Here is a 24,047-nt window from a genome sequence, read left to right as displayed (position 1 = left end):
CCAAGCTGGACAAAGCCATGAAAATGTTCTTTCACAACAGAGGATGTGCAGCTGTGTGACTCTGCTGTGTATTACTATACTTTGAGGCCCACTCTTACAGTAAGACTCTGAACCCTTACAGAATCTCGGACTTAGGAACTCAAAGTACAATATATGCATCCTCTTGCATATTACCTGATACAGACTATAATAAGAGATTTAAAAGACTCAACACATTTTACAATTCACTGATTATCAGATTAAAACTTGTCTCCCCTACAAGATAAAATGACATAAAAACAAATTTCCTTATCAGCTTTATTAAAAAAAAAAAAGAAGATCTTACATTTCTTCTGAGTTTTTGGAACAAAACACACACACATTTTTGGAACCGCTTCTCCCATATGGGGTCACGGGGAACCAGAGCCTACCCGGTAACACAGGGCGTAAGGCCGGAGGGAGAGGGGACACACCCAGGACGGGACGCCAGTCCGCCGCAAGGCACCCCAAGCGGGACTCGAACCCCAGACCCATCGGAAAGCAGGACCCGGCCCAACTCACTGTGCCACCGCGCCCTCCTCCTGGAACAAAACATCAAAACATTTTCTTAACACTCTTTAATTCATCTCTAACATATCTATTTTAAAATATTTTCATTTCAAATTGTGCAAAATCCAGCAGGAACGTTCAAAATTATTAGCAGAAAACTTGGAAACTTTAGTTTGCTGTGTACTATTGATAGAAATGTCATCTTTGGAGATCATGTTGTTACACACATTTCCTAAAGGGGGCGACACAACATCACAAAAAAGCACAGTTTCAGCTGCGATTATTATCACATAAGCTTCTCATTAACATTTGTCACTGAAGAGAGGTTTGGTCTAAAGGTCAGAAAACAGCCAGAGAGACGGATAAATGCAACAGACACACAGATCAGTTTGTTGTCTTTAGTCACTGAGCAGATCACTAATGGCACATGGGATCAGCATTATTGTCATTCTTGCTGCAATTTGCCTTGGTATGACTACAGTATTCACAATTAATTACACACACACACACACCTTCACAACCGCTTGCCCCATACGGGGTCCTGGGGGAACCGGAGCCTACCCGGCAACACAGGGCGTAAGGCCACAGGGGGAGGGGACACACCCAGGACAGGACGCCAGTCCGTCGCAAAGCATCCCAAGCGGGACTCGAACCCCAGACCCAGCGGACAGCAGGACTGTGGTCCAACCCACTGCGCCACCGCACCCCCGCGCCCTCCCACAATTAATTATTTTGTTCAATTAATTATGATGGAGTTTGGTTGTGTCTTGTAAATATTGTGTCCTTTTCTTCCCAGAAATCAGAGCTCAGGACACAGTGACTCAGTCCACAGGAGATGTGACTGGATATGAAGGAGGATCAGTGAGTCTCAGCTGTACCTACTGTAACGATCCGGCTAAGCTAATGAGTTAGCCCAGATCCTCACGTGGATTCCAGAAAGGCGTAAAAGTATATAAATCCAGATGGACACGGACAAAAGGACGCTCTTCTTTTTAATATCTTGTGGGAAACTATGGATAACATATTTCACACAGCTGTCCTTACAATAAAATAACCAACATTAAAGCAATCTCCAAAACGTGCGAGGCACAAGGGTGTACACGGCCACGTATATCAGCTTGCGCGCCCGGGAGCCAGCAACGAGGGGGCGGAGCAACCCCTTAGTCTCCACCATGATACGTCATCATTACATATCCCCCCCACTTAGATCAAGGGCTGTCCTCAGACCACAATAGAAATAAAACATCTACCCCTTCACTGTAGCACATCACTGCATAACAGAGACAAACAGTGGCACATAAAAGAAAGTAAAGACAGTTGCCCAACATAATACCATAGCCCAACATTACACAGCCAGAACAGCATCCCTTAAATTATTCTTTTTTTTTTTTCCCTCTTCTTTCCACAAACTTCACACTGTTAAAGCAGAAACTAAAACAGAAGATATTACAATAAAGGCTTAAAACACACAGGTCTGAACAGTATCTCAAGAACAAGTGGTGCACATTGCAGCCATAACCCCTTCAAACATTTCAATACCTGCTAGTCTCCAGACCAGCCAAAGAAAAACATTTTCTTTCGCACACAAAATACAATAAGACCCCAAAATAACAAACAGAACATCATAAAACATGTCAAAACCCAAATTGCAAAGCAAAATAAGGGTTTGTCCATCTGTTGACATCCCACCCACTGGTAACCCTTGGTGTGCGCCTAGGACGGAGGAAGTATGGGTGTGCCGTGTGGGCAGGTTGTGTGGGATGAGTAGGGTGTTGCGAGAATGAGCGTGTTTCCGCATGAAAGGGCTGTGCGTATGTGAGGCAGGAATCACCAGCACATCCACTGCGAAGAAAATACGGATGTGTGTGCATGTGCACAAGTTGTGGGTGCTGGAGGTGAGCGTCAGCGCGGGGTGAGGAAAAGTTTACAGGGGGCGTGACCACAGGACTATTAACTGAGGGAGGCTGTGCCCCCACAGTCGGAGCAGCCGCCAACTGGTCATGGACGTCCGGCTCCGTAAACAGGGTATCAAAGCCAAATACGTCCTGCTCATCCGGGACACAGGCCTCTTGCTCCTGCAAATTGGTCTCAGCCAACTGCTGGGGCAAACACTCCAGGTCCTCCTTGTCATCCCAAGTAAAAAATGGAAGTAAATTAGAAACATGGTGAACACCACCATCAGCTGCATCCGCCACCCTGGACAACTTGTAATTCAGCTCAGACAAAACTTTGGTAATCCTGTATGGGCCTTTATAGACTGGGGCAAGCTTGGCCGAGAAACCCGCCGAGGCATCCGACCGAGGATGGGCTTTCAGTTTAACCAAGTCACCGACCTGGAACGAGACGGCACGCCGATTCTTATCATAATGTTTTTTCTGTGTGGACTGGCTCTCCGCTAGGGACTCCCTCACATGATCATACGCCTCTCTCAGGGCGGAAGTGAGCTCCACCTTGTAGTCCGCTACAGAATCAGCCATGTATTGAGGGCTTGGTGACAACCACAAATCAAGGGGTGTATTGAGGTCTCTGCCATACAAAAGAAAAGCTGGGGTATCTCCCGTACTCTGGTGTGGAGCTGTTCTCAACGCAAAGGATATCAGCGGCAAGTGGAGGTCCCAGTCTCTGTGTTTTCGCCCCACATAAGCACGGATTGCAGTCTTAATAGTACGGTTCACTCGTTCCGTCTGGTTAGACTGGGGGTGGTAGGCTGTAGTCAGCCTGTGGTCTGAGCCCATGGCAGCAACAACCTCCTCAAAGAAGTCACTCACAAACTGAACACCTCTGTCAGAGACCAGGTGCGCAGGAGCGCCATGTCTCGCAAACACCTCAGAGACAAACTTGCGGGCCGCAGTCGCCGCTGTAGCCTCTCGAGCTGGACAGATCTCCACCCACTTGGTGAAATAGTCAATGAAAACTAAAATATATTCATTCCCACGGCCGGATCTGGGGAGGGGACCCATGAAATCAACACCAGCAAACTCCCATGGATATGTAGCGACTACTGGTTTCAGATAGCCCCCAGGCTTCTGATTGGCTGGCTTGGACAACTGGCAGGTCACGCAGGACTGGACATACCTCTTGACATCACCCCTCATACCTGGCCAATAAACTCGTCTCTGTAAGCGCCCAAGGGTTTTGGTAATGCCTAGGTGGCCCCCCATCGGGTGGTCATGAAAATATCTCAGTAAAGTACCACGGAGGAGTCCCGGCACATAGAACCGCAGGGCCTTAAGAGGATGAAGCCGGCAGGAAGCCCTCTTGTCCATGAAGTAAACCAAACCGTCCTGAATGCAAAAATCTGTTGAGTCCACACAGGATCCGCTCTCCAGTTCCGTGAACAGCGATGCGATTACCTGGTCGCCCTGCTGGAGCGACTTAAGCTGTTGCTTGTCCTCCAATATTAACAGTGGTTGACGTCTGAGGTTCAAAGAGCCAATAGTGGCGTATGATGGCAACAGGTCTACGGGCTCGGTAGGATCACAGGCAGGGTTCCGCGAAAGGGCATCTGGAACCAAATTTGCAGAGCCTGGTCTGTGGACCACTTCAAAGTCAAAGTCTTGTAGTCGTAGGCACCATCTAGCTAATCGCCCTGAGGGGGAGGGCCTTGACATCAGCCACCTCAAGCTGTTGTGATCCGTAACAACTGTTACATAGGAGCCCTCAACATATGGACGAAAGTGTTCGAGAGCCCAAATCACCCCAAGGCACTCTTTCTCAGAAGTGGAATATAGGCGCTCTGACTTGTGAAGTGTGCGGCTTGCAAATGCGACAGCCCTTTCCAAGCCATCTTCCCCAGTCTGGGTCAATGCGGCCCCGAGGCCAACATCGCAAGCATCCGTATGAACTGTAAAAGGCTTCCCAAAATTAGGTAAAACAAGTACTGGTGCCCTAGTCAGCCGCAGCTTCAGGTGATCAAAAGACTGCTGGCACTCAGGAGACCACGTGAAATGGGCATCCTCCCGCAAAAGAGCGAACATGGGCTCAGCGATACGAGCATACCCTGAAATGAACCTACGATAGTAACTTGTCAGACCAAGAAACTGTCGCATGTTTTTAACCGTCCTCGGCGTGGGAAACTGCTTGATTGCAGCAACCTTACTCTCATCAGGACCAATGCCTCCTGGGGTTACCAGGTAACCCAAGTAACGAAGTTTTGGCGTACAAAAATGACATTTAGCCAGCTTCAACGAAAGGCCAGCCTCCGCCAAACGCCCCAATACACTAGCAAGGTCTGTCAGGTGTTGGTCAAAGGTTGGTGAAGCAACAACTATATCATCTAGGTACACCATACAACAGGTGTGTGTGAGCCCTGCCAAGACAGTGTTCATTAGCCTTTGAAATGTCGCAGGCGCATTTGACAATCCAAAAGGCATTACTTTAAATTGATAGAGCCCTTTGTGAGAGATAAAAGCTGACTTTGGTCTCGAATCTGCAGCCAACGAGACCTGCCAATAACCTCGTGCAAGGTCTAGAGTTGAAATGAATTTACCGCGTGCCAAAAAATCCAAAGAGTCATCTACTCTCGGCAGCGGATAGGAGTCCCTCACTGTACATTTGTTCACTTTCCTAAAATCCACACAAAATCTCGGCTCTGTGCCAGGCTTTTCCACTATCACGATTGGGGACGCCCAGGGCCCTGAAGCCGGCTCAATAATATCATCCTCCAACATTTTAGAAATCTGCTCTTCGATAATCTTTCTTTTAGCGGATGAGGCACGATAGGGAGGAAGGCACACCGGTTTCGCAGTTCCTGTGTCGATTATATGTGCAACTAATGAGGTCTTCCCCAGCTTTCCACTGAAAAGATATTCAAAGTCTCGCAACAGGCTTGCCAGCCTTTCCTTGTCTGCCGGAAGTAAAGCTGCCTGATCCAACACTGGGATAAAATCAACTTTGGTATCCTTAAAAGTCAGGCAAGCTACATGACCTTCCAAGTCCCCAAACTCCCCCTCCAACAGGCCTAGGTCTGGTGCGTAGTTTGCATTGTCTCCCAACCTAACATTACCTGTGGCCGGATGAATATGAACATCTGCCTGGATCATGAAATCAGTACCCAAAAGAATGGGGCAAGACAGGTCTGGAATCACAGCAAAGCGATGTGTGAACAAGTGACCCAACAAGCTCACGGGCAGCCACACAACACCCGAAGGAGTGCACTGTTTTGAGTCAGCCAACTCAAGTGGGGAGAAAGTCCAAGGGAGAACAATATCCTCATTTATTCCACACCTAAGAAGAGTGGATGGATGGACTGCTGAAATGGACGCACCCGTATCCAATGTCGCCTTCAGAAAAACTTGGTTAACCATTACCACTGACGACAAAGGGGAGTTCTTAGACTTCCGTGGGCTGTCCTGCACCAAATTAACGGAGTGAGAACCCCCTGTGCTCTGTACGCTGGGCCCCGGTTCCAGGTTCTGGTTTCCACCCCGGGGCCGCTGAAACCTACGCGGTCGAGCACCTGGGTCACCCCTAGTGTCTTGTGGAGCGTTTGGGTTCTCTTGATCTGCCTGAGGACTCGCAGCTGCCCCCCCACCAGGTTCTGTGTTTCCACTCTGCCTAGTTTTCCTACAGGTCCCACAGTTACGCGTGGTGACCCCGGGGGTAAAACATTTGTAGCAGTGCAAGTTTGGTCGCTGGGCCAGCTGAGCAGAAGTGGCAGTCCTGTTAGGGGAGATAGGCCCCAAGGCAGCGTGTAGCTCATGGGCAGTCAGGAGCAGCTCAGTTAAAGTTGTGGGTGCGGCCGCATGGAGGGCCAGTCTATACTGGTCTGAGACATGCCGGCAAATCACCTCGATCTGTTCTTGCTCAGATGGTGGTTGCCTCAGTCGTTTGAACTCAGTCACCAGGTGAGCGACAAAGGTGGGAAGTGATTCATCAGAAGCCTGAACACTGTCTAAAATCCCTCTCCAGATCTTCTCTTCATTGTCTGTTGGTAAGAATGCTTGACGAAAGAGATCTGAGAAATGTTCCCACGACAGTAGGTGGGGCTGCATGGCAGAGTACCACTTCCGAGGCTCCCTCTCAAACAGCCTCGTCAACTCTAGAAAAAACCGAGTATCAGGTAAGCCAACCGCTGTTTTGTACAACGAAACAGACTGAAGCCAATCCTCTGGGTCAATAGAATCACCCCCATCAAACTTGGGTGGCACAAGGCCAGAAAGGTGAGCAGAACTAACCAGCGGGGGGTGTGGACATGACCGGGCTGTGCATTCGGAGAGAGTGTGTGCCGCAGTGAGAGAAGTGTGCCCAGGATGGGCACCAGCATCCTGTCCATGCGAATGTTGAGAATCCTCGGCATCTCGACTATTGCGCTTTGTGAGTGTGCGTGTAGCAGGGGTGGAGGTAAACATAGGATGGGCATGTGTGTCTGGTCCCTGTGAGTGTGAAGAGGTCTGGATCTCCAACTGCTGTAGCAAGCTGTGTTGCAAGTCAACAGACATACTAAATGCAGATGTCAGCATATCTACTTGTTGCTGTAACTTTTTTACCTGAGCAGCAAGATGCTGAATTGTGACCGAATCATCACCCAACAGCCCAAGTGGAACACCATCACCTTCACCATCGTCATCCACAAATGCAACAATACGTCTAGCCATTGTAAATGTACCGAGAGAATCAAAACAGAAACGTGACCATGAATAACTGGAAAAAAAAATTATCCTAAAGTAGGCTAAAACAGCATGTGCAATAGGAAGACACTCAGTGTATTACAATACATAAGAAAATAATATCATCAAATAACCTTACATGATGAATTACTCTTAAACTCAGCACTGGTCAGTTTTCATTATTTAGCTAATAACTATTAACATATATTACACACTCACATACAATTAACCTTTAACCCCCCTTTTTTTTTTCCTTTTAAATTTCCCTCTCCTCTCTTTCACGGCGCGTAGAACTCCGCAGGAAATGGGAAAAAGACGAGGAAAAATGTCCCACGGTCTGGCCAACTGGAGTTTTAGGTTGCCACACCGTGCACGAGTGAATGAAATATCGTAAATCCGCTAGCCAACGTGCGCGAGGCAAATAAAAAAGTCGAATTCCAAAAATAGTTCGCCTGCTTCCTTCGTTATCCACCAAAGAGATACTCCAAATATACTCACTGTCCAGTGTCCAAACCTTTCCTTCTAAGGGTATTCATTCACAGTTCGGGCGCCATTTGTAACGATCCGGCTAAGCTAATGAGTTAGCCCAGATCCTCACGTGGATTCCAGAAAGGCGTAAAAGTATATAAATCCAGATGGACACGGACAAAAGGACGCTCTTCTTTTTAATATCTTGTGGGAAACTATGGATAACATATTTCACACAGCTGTCCTTACAATAAAATAACCAACATTAAAGCAATCTCCAAAACGTGCGAGGCACAAGGGTGTACACGGCCACGTATATCAGCTTGCGCGCCCGGGAGCCAGCAACGAGGGGGCGGAGCAACCCCTTAGTCTCCACCATGATACGTCATCATTACACTACACCACAAGCATCACAGGTGGACACTACCTATTCTGGTACATCCAGCGTCCTCATGATTCTCCCAAGTACATGCTGACAAAGTTTTCTTTTGGAGGTGAAGAACATGCCCCAGGGTTCCAGGGGAGATTCAATGTCAGTCTAAACACAAGTATGAAGATGGTTCCTTTGACAATAGAGGATGTGCAGCTGTGTGACTCTGTTGTGTATTACTGTGCGCTGAAGCCCACAGTGACAGAAACACTCTGAACCCCTTACAGAAACTCCTGGATAAGACGTACAACACAAAAAGTAAAGACAACACTGCCACCTAGGGGTCTGAAATGGAGAAGGTCAGGGCCACATATGGATGACACATAGAGCAAGGATTCCTTAGGGGAGGTCATGTGACCTGATTAAGCCCAGAAGAACGAGGTAACAATGAGCACAACCCACAGCACAGCGAACACAGGAGCGCAGTCGTGTTACTCTCAGTTCTACATGGAGAAATCATTCATCTTACTGATTGTCACCATCACCACAGGTCAGAGCTGTTGGACAGTAATTCCTGTTGTCACTGTCACCTCGGATTTGTGTTCTTTACTGTGGTAAATATTGTAGGGTTGTGTTCTTGTGCCATTTCTTTGTCATTCTTAATATTTATATGTTCTCTTCTCAGGACTGAGTGCTGGTGATGATATCAGACCTGAAAAGGATCAACAGTCCGCTACAGAAGGAGAATCCGTGACACTGAGCTGTAAATACAGTACTAACAGTGACAATGTTTATCTCTACTGGTACAGACAGAACCTGAACCAGGCTCCTCAGTACCTTCTCTACAAGGGGGCCCGATCATATAGCAGCGAGCATACAACAGATGAGAGATTCAAATGTACCACATCCAGGGACTCAACCCAGCTCACCATCGAAGCTCTTACCATGTCAGACACAGCCATCTACTACTGTGCTCTGAGGGTGGCACAGTGAGCAAAAGTCACTGAGAAGCTCTACAAAAACTCCTTTGCCCAGAACTTCCTCTCAGCAACCATGAAATGCAGCTTCTTTCCCACAGTCTGAGACCAGTTCCACAGCAGCAGAGCTTCAGAAGTATCTGTGGTTACTGTGGTAAACATGACTGTGTGGAGTTGATGGGGTGAGACAGTGAAGTAAATATGGGAGGAAGGTGCTGTAAATGTGGTCAGAACTGTTACAGGAGCTGTTGCACAGACAGGTGGATGAAGTGTGTCCAGAATTTATTTAGAGAGAGAAAGGTTCAAATCTTCAAGTGAGATGGACCTTCAGAGAACACAGAGGACACTCAGGAACAGGACCAGGCTTGGTGAGATACACAAAGACAAACACTCGAGTGTTTCTGTAACTAGTCAAGCACTGTCACACACACAAGACTCCACACACACACTCGTGATGCCTTTTCCAATTTCGGGAAAGGGAGGACCTCTGGTGGTCCTGCAAGGAACTGAAACCCAGGGTCATGAGAGTGTTGGGTTTATTCTATTTGCATGAACATTTATACCTTACATGAACTTAAGAGATCAATGGCTAAGTGAGTCTGGAAGAGGAGAGTTCTTAGACCCTTTTTAAATGTGGACAGAGATTCATGATCTTTTAAGTTCTTGTAAGGGTTAATGCTCATGCACTATAACTTTAAGATCGTGCCCGAATAAACCTTTACACAGCTAATCCAACAACAACAAAAAAATTTAATTACTAGGAATGTGATGAGAAATCGTGGGTATCCTGATTAAGCTTTATACAGCTACTTGTGTCATGTACATTGGTTCATATAATAGAAAGTAAGTAACTGTACTTTAAACTCATGCGTCTGCATCTAAGTGTCTCTTCTTGCTCATGTGATGAACACATTGTATTTCCTATGAGATGTACGTCGGTTTGGAGGAAAGTGTCTGATAAATGAACAGACATGTAAATGTAAGCCAGATGCAGTTATTTATCCATTTCTACAGTTATATTTTTTAACTCAACTAATTCAAATTATCTTGCTCACAGGGAAGAGGATGCAACAACAATAATAATACCAAAGTAATATACAGTTATAGGGGGGTGCGGTGGCGCAGTGGGTTGGACCGCAGTCCTGCTCTCTGGTGGGTCTGGGGTTCGAGTCCTGCTTGGGGTGCCTTGCGACGGACTGGCGTCCCGTCCTGGGTGTGTCCCCTCCCCCTCTGGCCTTACACCCTGTGTTACCGGGTAGGCTCTGGTTCCCCGCGACCCTGTCTGGGACAAGCGGTTCTGAAAATGTGTGTGTGTGTGTGTATACAGTTATATTTTTATTGTTGAAGTGAAATCAATTTCTTGGTTTCTTTGCACACAGAATGCCGGTGAGAGTTAACCCTAAAGGGTACACTGGCTACGCATCCACTAACGCTTCACATATGCACTGTTATCTTTGCAAAACGATGTCAATCTAATTGTACATGAAGTCCCTTTGTGAAAAAGTTCAGTTCGGTCCAGCTTATTTTTATATGGTGCTCTTCTCACTGGAGTGACTCAGGGAACTGAACAAGTTCCAGAAAATACAACACAAAGATCCAAAAAGGTACAATAATATATATGTATACAAACACACTGTGTGAAATCGCTTGTCTAAAGCAGGGTTGCGGTGAACAGGAGCCAAACCCAGGGCACAAGGCCAGAAGGGTAAGAGACACACCCCGGATGGAACACCAGTCCATCACAAGCCACCCCAAGCAGGACTCGAACCCCGGACCCACTGGAGAGCAGGACCGTGGTCTAACCCACTGCACCACCGCACCCCAGCAACAATACAATATTCGCTAAATAATAAAAGCTAAAAAGTAAGCAAACTGGTAAGTGAGGAGCGTAAAACTAAAATCTTCCAAATAGAACAAGGAGGGATGAATTAACCTCTGGAGGTCCAAAAGTTCTTGTGGCTGCACACATTCCACAATTGCACATTGGACTGTGGTGACTGAGGACCTGTGTGTGTCTCTATTTCCAAAATGTGTCCAGGTGGAGTTACAGACTGAAGCTGAAGTCGCACCTCCATGTCCAGGTCTGTATATCGTATATTTGCTTGAGTTTTGCTTTTGACCACTCCGTCCACCTGTGGGTCTGACACACGAAGCTGCTGCTGAGGTTGTGAGCATGTTATTCCACATATGGCCTAATGGGGGCGACATCACACCAGAAACATCTTCTCTTTCAGCCCCAGCACTTTTTGCAACCTTCCCGTTAACATTTGTCACTGCAGAGAGGTTTGGTCTAAAGGTCGGAAAACAGCCAGAGAGACGGATAAATGCAACAGACACACAGATCAGTTTGTAGTGTTTGGTCACTGAGCAGATCAGTAATGGCACATGGGATCAACATTATTGTCATTCTTGCTGCATTTTGTTTTGGTATGACTTTTATATTCACAATTAATTATTTTGTTCAATTAATTATGATGGAGTTTGGTTATGTCTTGTAAATATTGTGTCCTTTTCTCCCCAGAAATCAGAGCTCAAGACACAGTGATTCAGTCCACAGGAGATGTGATCGGATACGAAGGAGGATCAGTGACTCTCAACTGTAGCTACACCACTAGCGACATAAATGCTTATCTCTTCTGGTACCTTCAGCGGCCAAACCAGTATCCCCAATACGTCCTGAAAAGGTTTGCTTTGGGAGGTGGTGAAAATGCTGTCGAGTTCAACAGAAGATTCAATGCCAGCCTGGACAAAGCTACGAAGACAGTTCCTTTGACAATAGAGGATGTGCAGCTGTGTGACTCTGCTGTGTATTACTGTGCGCTGAGGCCCACAGTGACAGTAACACTCTGAACCCCTTACAGAAACTCCTGGAGAGCAGCTCTTACAGTACAATACATGCAGCTTCACGTATTTAATCTCACTCAAAATTCAATCACAGTTCACATCACATTTGCAGATGCCCTCCTTGTGTGAAAAAAATCAGTGTTTATTAAATTTCCATGAAGAGACCTTCATTTACAGTTAATAAGTATTTTTTTCCATTTATATTTACTGACAGGCACAGATGCGTACGTTTCTTTTCTGTTTCACTCGCGTAACTGAGCAGGAGGTATTCCGGTTTTGATCTGGGATACGATACCACTAGCGGTTATTTACATTAACACTGTAGGTGCAGGACAGTGCAACGCTGATTCCTTCCACCTGAGTATTTTATATTGTATATTTTGTCTTGGGTTTATGAAAAGAAAATTAGGCAAATTCAGCTTTGTGAAAATTCAACAAAGCACCGTTTCAAATTTTGTGATTGGAAATGAATAAACTTTTTGGCAACTTTCAATAAATAACATTAATAACAATAATAATAATGAAAACAGACGAAGTTTACAACTTCCTAACACTGAAACATCACCTGCAGTGTCCTGATATTCACATGTGTTCCAGCACAGCTGAGTGTGTGTCTGCTGTGTGTGAAGAAGGAGCTGAGCACTTCAGGGCAGGAGGAGTTCTCCTGTACAGTAGAGGAAGTGTTGAGCTCTAACTGTACACACTGTCAGTGTGTCTTTCTCCATCCACCATGATGTTGTTCTCTTCATTTCTCCTGCTCTCAGCACTTGTAGGTAAGTCAATTTACAGTTCATTTTTTTACACATTGATGTAAAAATTATGAAAACTGCATCAGGTCAGCATTTCAAGTGAACTTGTTCCCCTCAGGGATAAACGCAAGACTGTAAACACTTTATTTTCAAAGTATTTATTAATGTCCTTGAATTAATATGATAATTCTTGTTTTCCACAGATTACAGTGCTGGGGATTCAATTACACCACTCAGTGATGTAGTTCATGTTTTGGAGGGAAACAATGTTACACTTTCCTGCAGCTACAGAGGATCAGCTGATAGTTTTCTGTGGTATCGACAGTACTCCAGATCAAAACCAGAATATCTCCTGATCATTTACCCAAGTGAAAAGGAAAAGAAATCTACACATCCTCATCTGTCAGTTATACTAGATAAAGGAAACAACCGTGTCAATCTAAAGTTCTCCTCTACAGCACTGACAGACTCTGCGATGTACTACTGTGCCCTGAGGCCCACAGTGACAGGAAACCCGTTTACTCGGTACAAAAACCTCATTGTGACTGAGAAACACTGCACTTTCACAGCAACTGAAACACACTCAACAATTAAAATTTAAGGGGGCAGCAGGTAGTGTAGTGGGTAGCATCACCCCCTTACACTAGAAGGACCCAGGTTTGAATTTCTCCTCTAGCTGTAGTACCCTGAGCAAGATGTTTACCCTGTATTGCTCCAGTAAAAATTACCCAGCTGTATAAATGGGTAAATAATGGAAAATACCTTAACATTGTTAGTTGCATTGGAGAAAAACATCAGCTAAGTGAAAGAATGTAAATGTAAATATTAATCGTTGTTAGTGACTTTCAAAAAAGTGTCAGATAAACAGATAAATCCTGGGATCTTTGCCTACACATACAACACTTCACTTTGACACTGTTCAAATTCAGTGCTTATTTGGAATTTTACTCGTCATTTGTGTACAAGGTTTCACTCCCCCTTATCATTAAATGTTTGTAAATAAAGTGTCTATCTATCTATCTATCTATCTATCTATCTATCTATCTATCGACAATTTTGAGTCGTCAGTTAACCTGAAACGCACGTCTTTTTTACATTGACTGATACTTTGAGACGCGTTCAATACACACTATGAAACTCCAGTTTGCTTATCGGTTTTAATTGTATATTAACTGACGGGGTATAATCAACCACATTTATTAATTTTACTGTCCATGTTTTCATTCAGTATTTGTGACATATTTGTCCCATAGTAACAGAACATTAATATCATTTCTGTATATGGAGTAAAAGTCATTGGTCATGTGACGTGAAGATCTCTCCCCTCTAGTGGTGAAATGTGTTTATTCCACATTTTTACACCTCTACATATTTTTATTTTTTTTCAGATTCTTTTACCACTATATTTTTTGTTACTTTATTTGTTTTACTACTTATTGTATCCTATTTTAAGCATTATACTGTATATCCTTCATACTTTCGCAGTATGTTTCTAATTTCTACTTTATTTGTATTGCCTTATTTATATTATCTCTTCTATCAGTCTCTATTACGGACAGTTGGAAAAGCATTTCACTGCACGTCTTACAAAGTATGGATGTGTATGTGACAAATAATGAACTTGACCTTGAACGTGAAATGAATGCTATCTACTGCACTGTGTACACCACACACGGAGATATGGTACACCACACATCTGTTGGTTATGCTGGTTGAGTTTGCTGTTCAAATGCAGAAGACCAGCAGCAATGGAATGTGGCTGCACTACAATCATCTCCAGGGAAGATGTCCAGCATCTGGTTATTCCTACAAGTAGCAGAATTTAGGAAGTCTCCAAATGCAGATGATTTGCAGCCAAGTACTAAACATGGTGATTTTGTTTGAAATTGTGTTACTTTCTCCCATTACTTTTGGTTCTTTAAAATGGGTGTCCAGCACATACAAAGAGCTGTCATCACCACACGGTTCACTCTTTATACCTGTATAAACCCTCAAAGTAAAGCCAAAAGTCTGCATTTTAACCTCATAGCTGTTCTTTCATGTCACATACCGTGTGCGATGTACAGAACCAGCTTAACAAAAAATGTGGCACAATCCAAACACTTAAACTGTACTGTATTTTACAGCATTATTTGCGATAAGGTTCACATAGTTTTAAAAGAAAATACTGCTCTCAGATTGAAATTGCCAGATCTATATTTGTTAATATATTTAAAATAATTGCAGTCATTATTTTAACGAGAGGGGGGTGCGGTGGCGCAGTGGGTTGGACCACGGTCCTGCTGTCCGGTGGGTCTGGGGTTCGAGTCCCGCTTGGGGTGCCTTGCGACGGACTGGCGTCCCGTCCTGGGTGTGTCCCCTCCCCCTCCGGCCTTACACCCTGTGTTGCCGGGTAGGCTCCGTGACCCCGTATGGGACAAGCGGTTCTGAAAGTGTGTGTGTGTGTCTGTGTCTGTATTTTAACGAGGGAAATGAATTTTCACTTATTAATTCCCTGCCTGAACTCTTGGTGGCGCTCTTTAACAAAAGTTCTCACCCTCACACCAGTGAATAAAAAGGCGTTTTGAAGTAACAGAGAAATTGCTTGTGTGATGCAGACTGTACATGACACTATTTCTACTTTATAAGGTTCTGGATCTTTCTGGGAACATTCTTCCCTCAAACCCAGAGCCGAAACATCAACAAACCACTTTTTACAGCCGGGTATAAACCTGAGTAACCACAGTGATCCAACCAGAAGAAACTGATCTCAAACCATATTTTAAAGTCATCTGTAATTGACACCATGATTGTTTTTACAACAGTGCTGCTTATTGGACTAATCTGTAAGTATGTTTATCATTTAGCTTCTAACAGTGGAAATAGAATTTCTCAGTCTAATTAGTTTTTTTTTTTCTTGTCCTTTTTTCAGTAGGAGTTGATGCAGATAAAGTCGAACAGGAACCTTTGATGTATTTTTTGGAGGGAGGCAAAGCACTACTGACATGCAACCATGACATCACTAACTTCAACTCTATGTACTGGTATGTACAGCACGTGAACAAAGAACCTGAATATATTATTCATGGAGTTAATGAAGTCGATTCCAAAGGAAGGTTCTCAATGGATGTGGACAGAAAGGGACGTTCGACCAACCTGTCCATCAGTGACACTCAGACAGAAGACTCAGCTGTGTATTACTGTGCTGTGCAGCCCACAGTGACAGCAACACTCTGAACCCCTTACGGAAACTGCACTGCACAGCTCAGCTCATCTCTTCACATTCCTCTGAAACGTAACATGTCTCAAAAAACGTACAATTAATATTTCAGTAGCTGCTCTTATATTATTAGTCTATATTGAACTGATTACTTTGAGAAAAGCACTTTGCACTGATTTACCCATTTGCACAGCAGAGCATTTTTGTTGTTTGAATGGAGGGTAAGTACCTTGATTTACCATAGTGGAATATGGGTTTGCTCTAGGGTACAAAATGACATTGCTTGAACAGTTTACATACATATTAAATTTTATATGCAATATCTGATTAACAGGAATACAGAATCAGTGGGAGTAGAGTATGTCATTATTAATATCAGCATAAATACCAGGTAAAAATATAGGGACAACATAATGTTTTCACCTGCAGATGGTGATGCAATTAATACATTCAGCATTACTATATCACCTGCAATAACCTGATGCTGACATGTGTTCCTGCACAGTTGAGTGTGTGTGTGTGTGTGTGTGTGTGTGTGTGAAGGAGGAGCTGAGCACTTCAGGGCAGGAGGAGTTCTCCTGTACAGTAGAGGAAGTGTTGAGCTCTAACTGTAGCCACTGTCAGTGTGTCTTTCTCCATCCACCACGATGTTGTTCTCTTCATTTCTCCTGCTCTCAGCACTTGTAGGTAAGTCAATTTACAGTTCATTTTTTTACACATTGATGTAAAAATTATGAAAACTGCATCAGGTCAGCATTTCAAGTGAACTTGTTCCCCTCAGGGATAAATGCACAAATGTAAACACTTAATATTCAAAGTATTTATTAATTTCCTTGAATTAACATGATAATTCTTGTTTCCCCACAGATTACAGTGCTGGAGATTCAATTACACCACTCAGTGATGTAGTTCATGTTTTGGAGGGAAACAATGTTACACTTTCTTGCAACTACAGCGGATCAGCTAACTCTTTCCTATGGTATCGACAGCACTCCAGATCAAAACCAGAATATCTCCTGATCATTTACCCAAGTGAAAAGGAAAAGAAATCTACACATCCTCATCTGTCAGTTATACTGGATAAAGGAAACAACCGTGTGGATCTGGAGTTCTCCTCTACAGCAATGACAGACTCTGCTTTGTACTACTGTGCCCTGAGGCCCACAGTGACAGGAAACCCATTTACTCTGTACAAAACCTCAGTGCGACTGAAAAGAAATACTTTTAAGACAATGGCAAACGTTCTGCTGTTACTTTCTTTCACCTAAATCTATGCAAGTCTGAATAAAATTGATTGACCTTCTTTCAAGAATTAAAACACAGCTGTACACTGAAATACTGTCTTTTTATTGCTTCCAAATATACATACTGTATATTTTTCTGAAATCTTAAAAAATTCACAGACACACCTTGTCTGAAGCCATTTGTCCCAAGCGAGGTTGCGGAGAACCGAGCCTAACCCGGCAACACAGGGCATAAGGCTGGATGGGGAGGGGACACACCCAGGAACGGGACGCCAGTCCGTCCCAAGGCACCCCAAGTGGGACTCAAACCCCGGACCCACCGGAGAGCAGGACCTGGCCAAACCCGCTGCGCTACCGAACCCCCCACCAAAACAAATTAATTTATGGGAAATATTAATCTGAAACTACAGCCAGTAAAGCCACCAAGCAAAGAATAATGTATTACAAAGAAATAAAGCACATGAAAATAATAAACACATGCCTGCAAGAATTATTCATATCGTGAGATTTTCACTTGAGACCTACTTGTGCCATAAAGAAAACTCGCCGAAGGAGAAAAGTTCAGACAATGCAATCATAAAGAAAGAGAGGGAAGTCTGGGAGGCTCTGCTTAGACCACTGCCCCCGCGACCCGGTCCCAGATAAGCGGAGGAAGATGGATGGATGGATGGTTACATTTTGTAATAGTATGGTCTTTAGTCTTTATCGTTGCTTTTTAACGTTGCTTCGCCTTGAGGCCAACAGTGACAGTAACACTCTGGACCCCTTAAAGAAACTTTGACTTACGAGCTCAAAGTACAATACATGCAGCCTCTTGCACATCACTTGAGATAAGACTATATCAATAAATTTTACAATTCACTAATTATGGGATTGATACTTGTCTCCCCTACAAGATAAAATGACATAAAATCAAAATTCCTAATCACCTTTATTAACAATAAAAGACGACAAAGATTTTACATTTCCTCTGACATTTTGAACAGAACATCAAAACATTTTTTCACACACTTTAAATCTTTCCTTATCATATTTACTTTAAAATAATTTCATTTCAACTTGTGGGAAATCCAGCAAAATCTTCAAAAATTAAAAAATGAATACCTGGATACTACTGACAAAAATTTAGTCCGTTGTGACATGATGTTGCACACACTTCCTAAAGGGGGCGACACAACATCAGAAAGAAGCACAGTTTCAGCTGCGATTATTATCACATAAGCTTCTCATTAACATTTGTCACTGAAGAGAGGTTTGGTCTAAAAGTCAGGAAACAACTAGAGAGATGAATAAATGCAACAGACACACAGATCAGTTTGTTGTCTTTAGTCACTGAACAGATCACTAATGGCACATGGGATCAACATTATTGTCATTCTTGCTGCAATTTGCCTTGGTATGACTGCAATATTCACAATTAACCATTTTGTTCAGTCAATTATGATGGATTTTTGTTGTGCCTTATAAATATTGTGTCCTTTTCTCCCCAGAAATCAGAGCTCAGGATACAGCGACTCAGTCCACAGGAGATGTGATTGGATATGAAGGAGGATCAGTGACTCTCAGCTGTACCTATAAAACAACCTCTTCAGTCCCAGATCTCTTCTGGTACATCCAGCGTCCTCGTGATTCTCCCAAATACATCCTAAGGCGGAATGCATATAACAACGATACATTAGAAGAGTACAAGAAAAGATTTAATGCGAAACTCAACACAGGCTCAGTACCTTTGACAATAGAGGATGTGCAGCTGTATGACTCTGCTGTGTATTACTGTGCGCTGAGGCCCACAGTGACAGAAACACTCTGAACCCCTTACAGAAACTCCTGGATAAGAAGTACAACATAAAAAGTAAAGACAACACTGCCCCCTAGGGGTCTGAAATGAAGAAGGTCAGGGCCACATATGGATGACACATCGAGCAAGGATTCCTTAGGGGAGGTCATGTGACCTGATTAAGCCCAGAAGAATGAGGTAACAATGAGCACAACCCACAGCACAGCGAACACAGGAGCGCAGTCGTGTTACTCTCAGTTCTACATGGAGAAATCATTCATCTTACTGATTGTCACCATCACCACAGGTCAGAGCTGTTGGACAGTAATTCCTGTTGTCACTGTCACCTCAGATTTGTGTTCTTTACTGTGGTAAATATTGTAGGGTTGTGTTCTTGTGCCATTTCTTTGTCATCCTTGGTATTTATATGTTCTCTTCTCAGGACTGAGTGCTGGTGATGATATCAGACCTGAAAAGGATCGACAGTCCGGTAAAGAAGGAGAATCAGTAACACTGAGCTGTAAATACAGTACTAACAGTGACTACATAGTCCTCTACTGGTACAGACAGAACCTGAACCAGGCTCCTCAGTATCTCCTCTATAAGGGGGCCCGATCATCCAGTAGTGTGGAACACAGTACAAGTAAGAGATTCAAATGTACCACATCCAGGGACTCAACCCAGCTCACCATCGAAGCTCTTACCATGTCAGACACAGCCATCTACTACTGTGCTCTGAGGGTGGCACAGTGAGCAAAAGCCACTGAGAAGCTCTACAAAAACTCCTTTGCCCAGAACTTCCTCTCAGCAACCATGAAATGCAGCTTCTTTCCCACAGTCTGGGATCAGTTCCACAGCAGCAGAGCTTCAGAAGTAACTGTGGTTACTGTGGTAAACACGACTGTGTGGAGCTGATGGGGTGAGACAGTGAAGTAAATATGGGAGGAAGGTGCTGTAAATGTGGTCAGAACTGCTACAGTAGCTGTAGCACAGACAGGTGGATGAAGTGTGTCCAGAATTTATTTAGAGAGAGAAAGGTTCAAATCTTCAAGTGAGATGGACCTTCATAGAACACAGAGGACACTCAGGAACAGGAGCAGGACCAGGCCTGGTGAGATACACAAAGACAAACACTCAAGTGTTTCTGTAACTAGTCAAGCACTGACACACACTCAAGACTCCACACACACACTCGTGATGGCTTTTGCAATTCTGGGGTGCGGAGACCTCTGGTGGTCCTGCAAGGAACTGAAACCCAAGGTCATGAGAGTATTGGTGTTTTTCCATTTGCATGAACATTTGTACCTTACTTGAACTCAAGAGATCATGGGCCAAGTGAGTCTGGAAGTGGAGAGTTTTAAGACCCTTTTTAAATGTGGACAAAGATTCATGTTCTCATAAGTTCATGTATGGGTTAATGCTCATACACTATAACTTTAAGATCATGCCCGGATAAACCTTTACACAGCTAATCCAACAACAACAAAAAAATTTAATTACTAGGAATTTGATGAGAAATCATGGATATCCTGATTAAGCTTTATACAGCTACTTGTGTCATGTACATTGGTTCATATAGTAGAAAGTAAGTAACTGTACTTTAAACTCATGCGTCTGCATCTAAGTGTTTCTTCCTGCTCAAGTAATGAACACATTGTATTTCCTATGAGATGTACGTCGGTTTGGAGAAAAGTGTCTGATAAATGAACAGACATCTAAATGTAAGCCAGATTCAGTTATTTATCCATTTCTACAGTTAAATTTTTTTACTCAAGCAATTCACATTATCTTGCTCACAGGGAAGAGGATGCAACAACAACAACAACAATAATACCAAAGTAATATACAGTTATATTTTTATTGTTGAAGTGAAATCAATTTCTTGGTTTGTTTGCGCACAGAATGCCAGTGAGAGCTAACCCTAAAGGGTACACTGGCTACGCATCCACTAACGCTTCACATATGCACTGTTATCTTTGCAAAAAATATGTCAATCTAACTGTACATGAAGTCCCTTTGTGAAAAAGTTCAGTTCAGTCCAGCTTATTTTCATATGGTGCTCTTCTCACTGGAGTGACTCAGGGCACTGAACAAGTTCCAGAAAATACAACAAAAAGATCCAAAAAGGTACAATGATATATATGTATACAAACACACTATGTGTCTAAGACTATCACTTGTCTTAAGCGGGGTTGCGGTGAAGAGGAGCTGAACCCAGCAACACAGGGCACAAAGGAGGGGACACACCCAGGACACAAAGCCAGTCCACCACAAGGCATGCCAAGCAGGACTTGAACCCCAGACCCACCAAAGAGCAGGACCAAGCCAAACTTGCTGTGCCACCATGCCCCCCAACAACAATACAATATTCGCTAAATAATAAAAGCTAAAAAGTAAGCAAACTGGTAACTGAGGAGCGTAAAACTAAAATCTTCCAAAGAGAAAAAGGAGGGATGAATAAACCTCTGGAGGTCCAAAAGTTCTTGTGGCTGCACACAATCCACAATTGCACATTGGACTGTAGTGACAGAGAACCTGTGTGTGTCTCTATTTCCAAAATGTGTCCAGGTGGAGTTACAGACTGAAGCTGAAGTCGCACCTCCATGTCCAGGTCTGTATATCGTATATTTGCTTGAGTTTTGCTTTTGACCACTCCGTCCACCTGTGGGTCTGACACACGAAGCTGCTGCTGAGGTTGTGAGCATGTTATTCCACATATGGCCTAATGGGGGCGACATCACACCAGAAACATCTGCTCTTTCAGCCCCAGCACTTTTTGCAACCTTCCCGTTAACATTTGTCACTACAGACGGGTTTGGTCGAAAAGTGGGGAAACAACCAGAGAAGGATAAATGAAACAGACACACAGATCAATTTGTTGTCTTTAGTCACTGAGCAGATCAGTAATGGCACATGTGATCAACATTATTGTCATTCTTGCTACAATTTGCTTTGGTATGACTTTTATATTCACAATTAATCATTTTGTTCAATTAATTATGATGGAGTTTGGTTGTGTCTTGTAAATATTGTGTCCTTTTCTCCCCAGAAATCAGAGCTCAAGACACAGTGATTCAGTCCACAGGAGATATGATCGGATACGAAGGAGGATCAGTGACTCTCAGCTGTAACTTTACAACTAGCAGCACAAACACACACTATCTGTTCTGGTACATCCAACGTCCTAATGACCCTCCCAAGTACATGCTGAGACGTGACAAATACAGCAACGATACAGTACAAGAGTACAAGAAGAGATTTAATGCGAAACTCAACACAAGTTCAGTACCTTTGACAATAGAGGATGTGCAGCTGTGTGACTCTGCTGTGTATTACTGTGCGCTGAAGCCCACAGTGACAGTAATACTCTGAACCCTTTACAGAAACTCCAGGACACTATCACACTTTTTCAGTAGGACGCCTTCTGCTTCATTCACAAATTTCTCGATTATTCATAAATAAATTCTGCAATATTCAATAGCAGCCCCTTAATTACAGTGAAGTAACAGTATTTCTCTCTAGTACTTGTCTGGAACCTTCATTCATGGTAAATTACAGTGCTAGATATGGGTTGTCAAACTCCCAACAGCCATGCACCTGTTTATAGGGCAGGGTAACATTTTCACTCACACACCGAAAGCAGTTTAAAGTCACCAGTTCACCTGACACACACTTATTCTTTGGACTATTGCAGGAAACCAATTGAATTAAATTCAAAATCCATCCATCCAACTATCCATTGTCCACAACCGCTTGTCTCAAGCAGAGTCCCAGCAACACAGGGTGCAAGGCTGAAGGGACAGACCTTGGATGGGACGTCACTCAGTCCCAAAGCACCTTAATCAGGACTCAAACCCCAGACCCACCACACAGCCAGCACCGGCTGAACGCACTGCACCAACCTTCTGAACATCTAAAAACACACACATTTCATTTTCAGAACCGCTTGTCCCATACGAGGAACCGGAGCCTACCCGGTAACACAGGGCGTAAGGGCAGAGGGGACACCAGTCCATCACAAGGCACCCCAAGTGAAAGTCGAAACCCCATACCCACCAGAGAGCAGGACTGTGGTCTAACCCACTGCACCACCGCACCACTTTTCCCATATAAAAACACAAATGAAAAAACTCAAAATTATGCAGACTTGGTACTAAGTGATAATATTTGCAGTTGATATCTGATTCATGTTTAACTCTAGAGAGTCATGTGTAATAATATTGATGTGTGTTCCAGCACAGATGAGTGTGTGTGTGAAGGAGGAGCTGAATACTTCAGGGCAGGAGGAGTTCTCCTGTACAGTAGAGGAAGTGTTGAGCTCTAACTGTACACACTGTCAGTGTGTCTTTCTCCATCCACCATGATGTTGTTCTCTTCATTTCTCCTGCTCTCAGCACTCCTAGGTAAGTCAATTTACAGTTCATTTTTTTACACATTGATGTAAAAATGATGAAATCTGCATCAAGTCAGCATTTCAAGTGAACTTGTTCTACTCAGGGATAAACGGAAGACTGTAAACACTTTATTTTCAAAATAGTTATTAATGGCTTTGAATTAACATGATAATTTTTGTTTTCCACAGATTACAGTGCTGGAAATTCAATTACACCACTCAGTGATGTAGTTCATGTTTTGGAGGGAAACAATGTTACACTTTCCTGCAACTACAGCGGATCAGCTAACTCTCTCCTGTGGTATCGACAGCACTCCAGATCAAAACCAGAATTCCTCTTGCTCAGATATGAATCCTCTGACAGAATAATACATGCGACTCCACCTTTCCCTCATCTGTCAGTTATACTGGATAAAGGAAACAACCGTGTGGATCTCAAGTTCTCCTCTACAGCACTGACAGACTCTGCGATGTACTACTGTGCCCTGAGGCCCACAGTGACAGGAAACCCATTTACTCTGTACAAAAACCTCACTGTGACTGAGAAACACTGCACTCTCACAATAACCGAAAGATCCACAGTAGTTTATTGTGTCAAATGGCTACTATATCATTTTGTACAGATTGCACAGGTTTATTTAAACTGAGGTATTGGAAAAGTTATTTAAAAATATAATACAGTGTGCACTGAATTCAGTTCACTGTATCCAAAGTCAAAAGGGAAAAATCTGGATGCCACACCTATATGTTTGTCTATATAGAATCACACAGAAACAGTAAAAATGTCTGAAAGTACTCGAATAATCTAGGTTATGGATTAATAAACCTTGTACTTTGTACTTGTAGTAACATGTCTCACAGCAGCATTTTGTATCCACTGTAACCTGGAT

General features: G+C 43.6%; 2 gene segments (V, D, J or C); both read left to right on the top strand.

Annotated features, from left to right (window-relative positions):
- Positions 1-8,350: 8,350 nt before the first annotated feature.
- Positions 8,351-14,360, top strand: LOC114909477 (T cell receptor alpha variable 26-1-like). The segment is given in 5 exon segments: positions 8,351-8,524; positions 8,660-8,963; positions 10,990-11,032; positions 12,990-13,085; positions 14,280-14,360. Coding segments are annotated over 5 exon segments (627 nt in total).
- Positions 14,361-18,968: 4,608 nt separating this feature from the next.
- Positions 18,969-19,517, top strand: LOC114909476 (T cell receptor alpha variable 26-1-like). The segment is given in 2 exon segments: positions 18,969-19,071; positions 19,207-19,517. Coding segments are annotated over 2 exon segments (414 nt in total).
- The last annotated feature ends 4,530 nt before the right edge of the window (positions 19,518-24,047 follow it).

This window comes from Scleropages formosus, chromosome 25, assembly GCF_900964775.1.
Source record: "Scleropages formosus chromosome 25, fSclFor1.1, whole genome shotgun sequence".
In the NCBI taxonomy this organism is placed as follows: domain Eukaryota; kingdom Metazoa; phylum Chordata; class Actinopteri; order Osteoglossiformes; family Osteoglossidae; genus Scleropages; species Scleropages formosus.
This window is presented reverse-complemented; position numbering and strand designations above follow the sequence as displayed.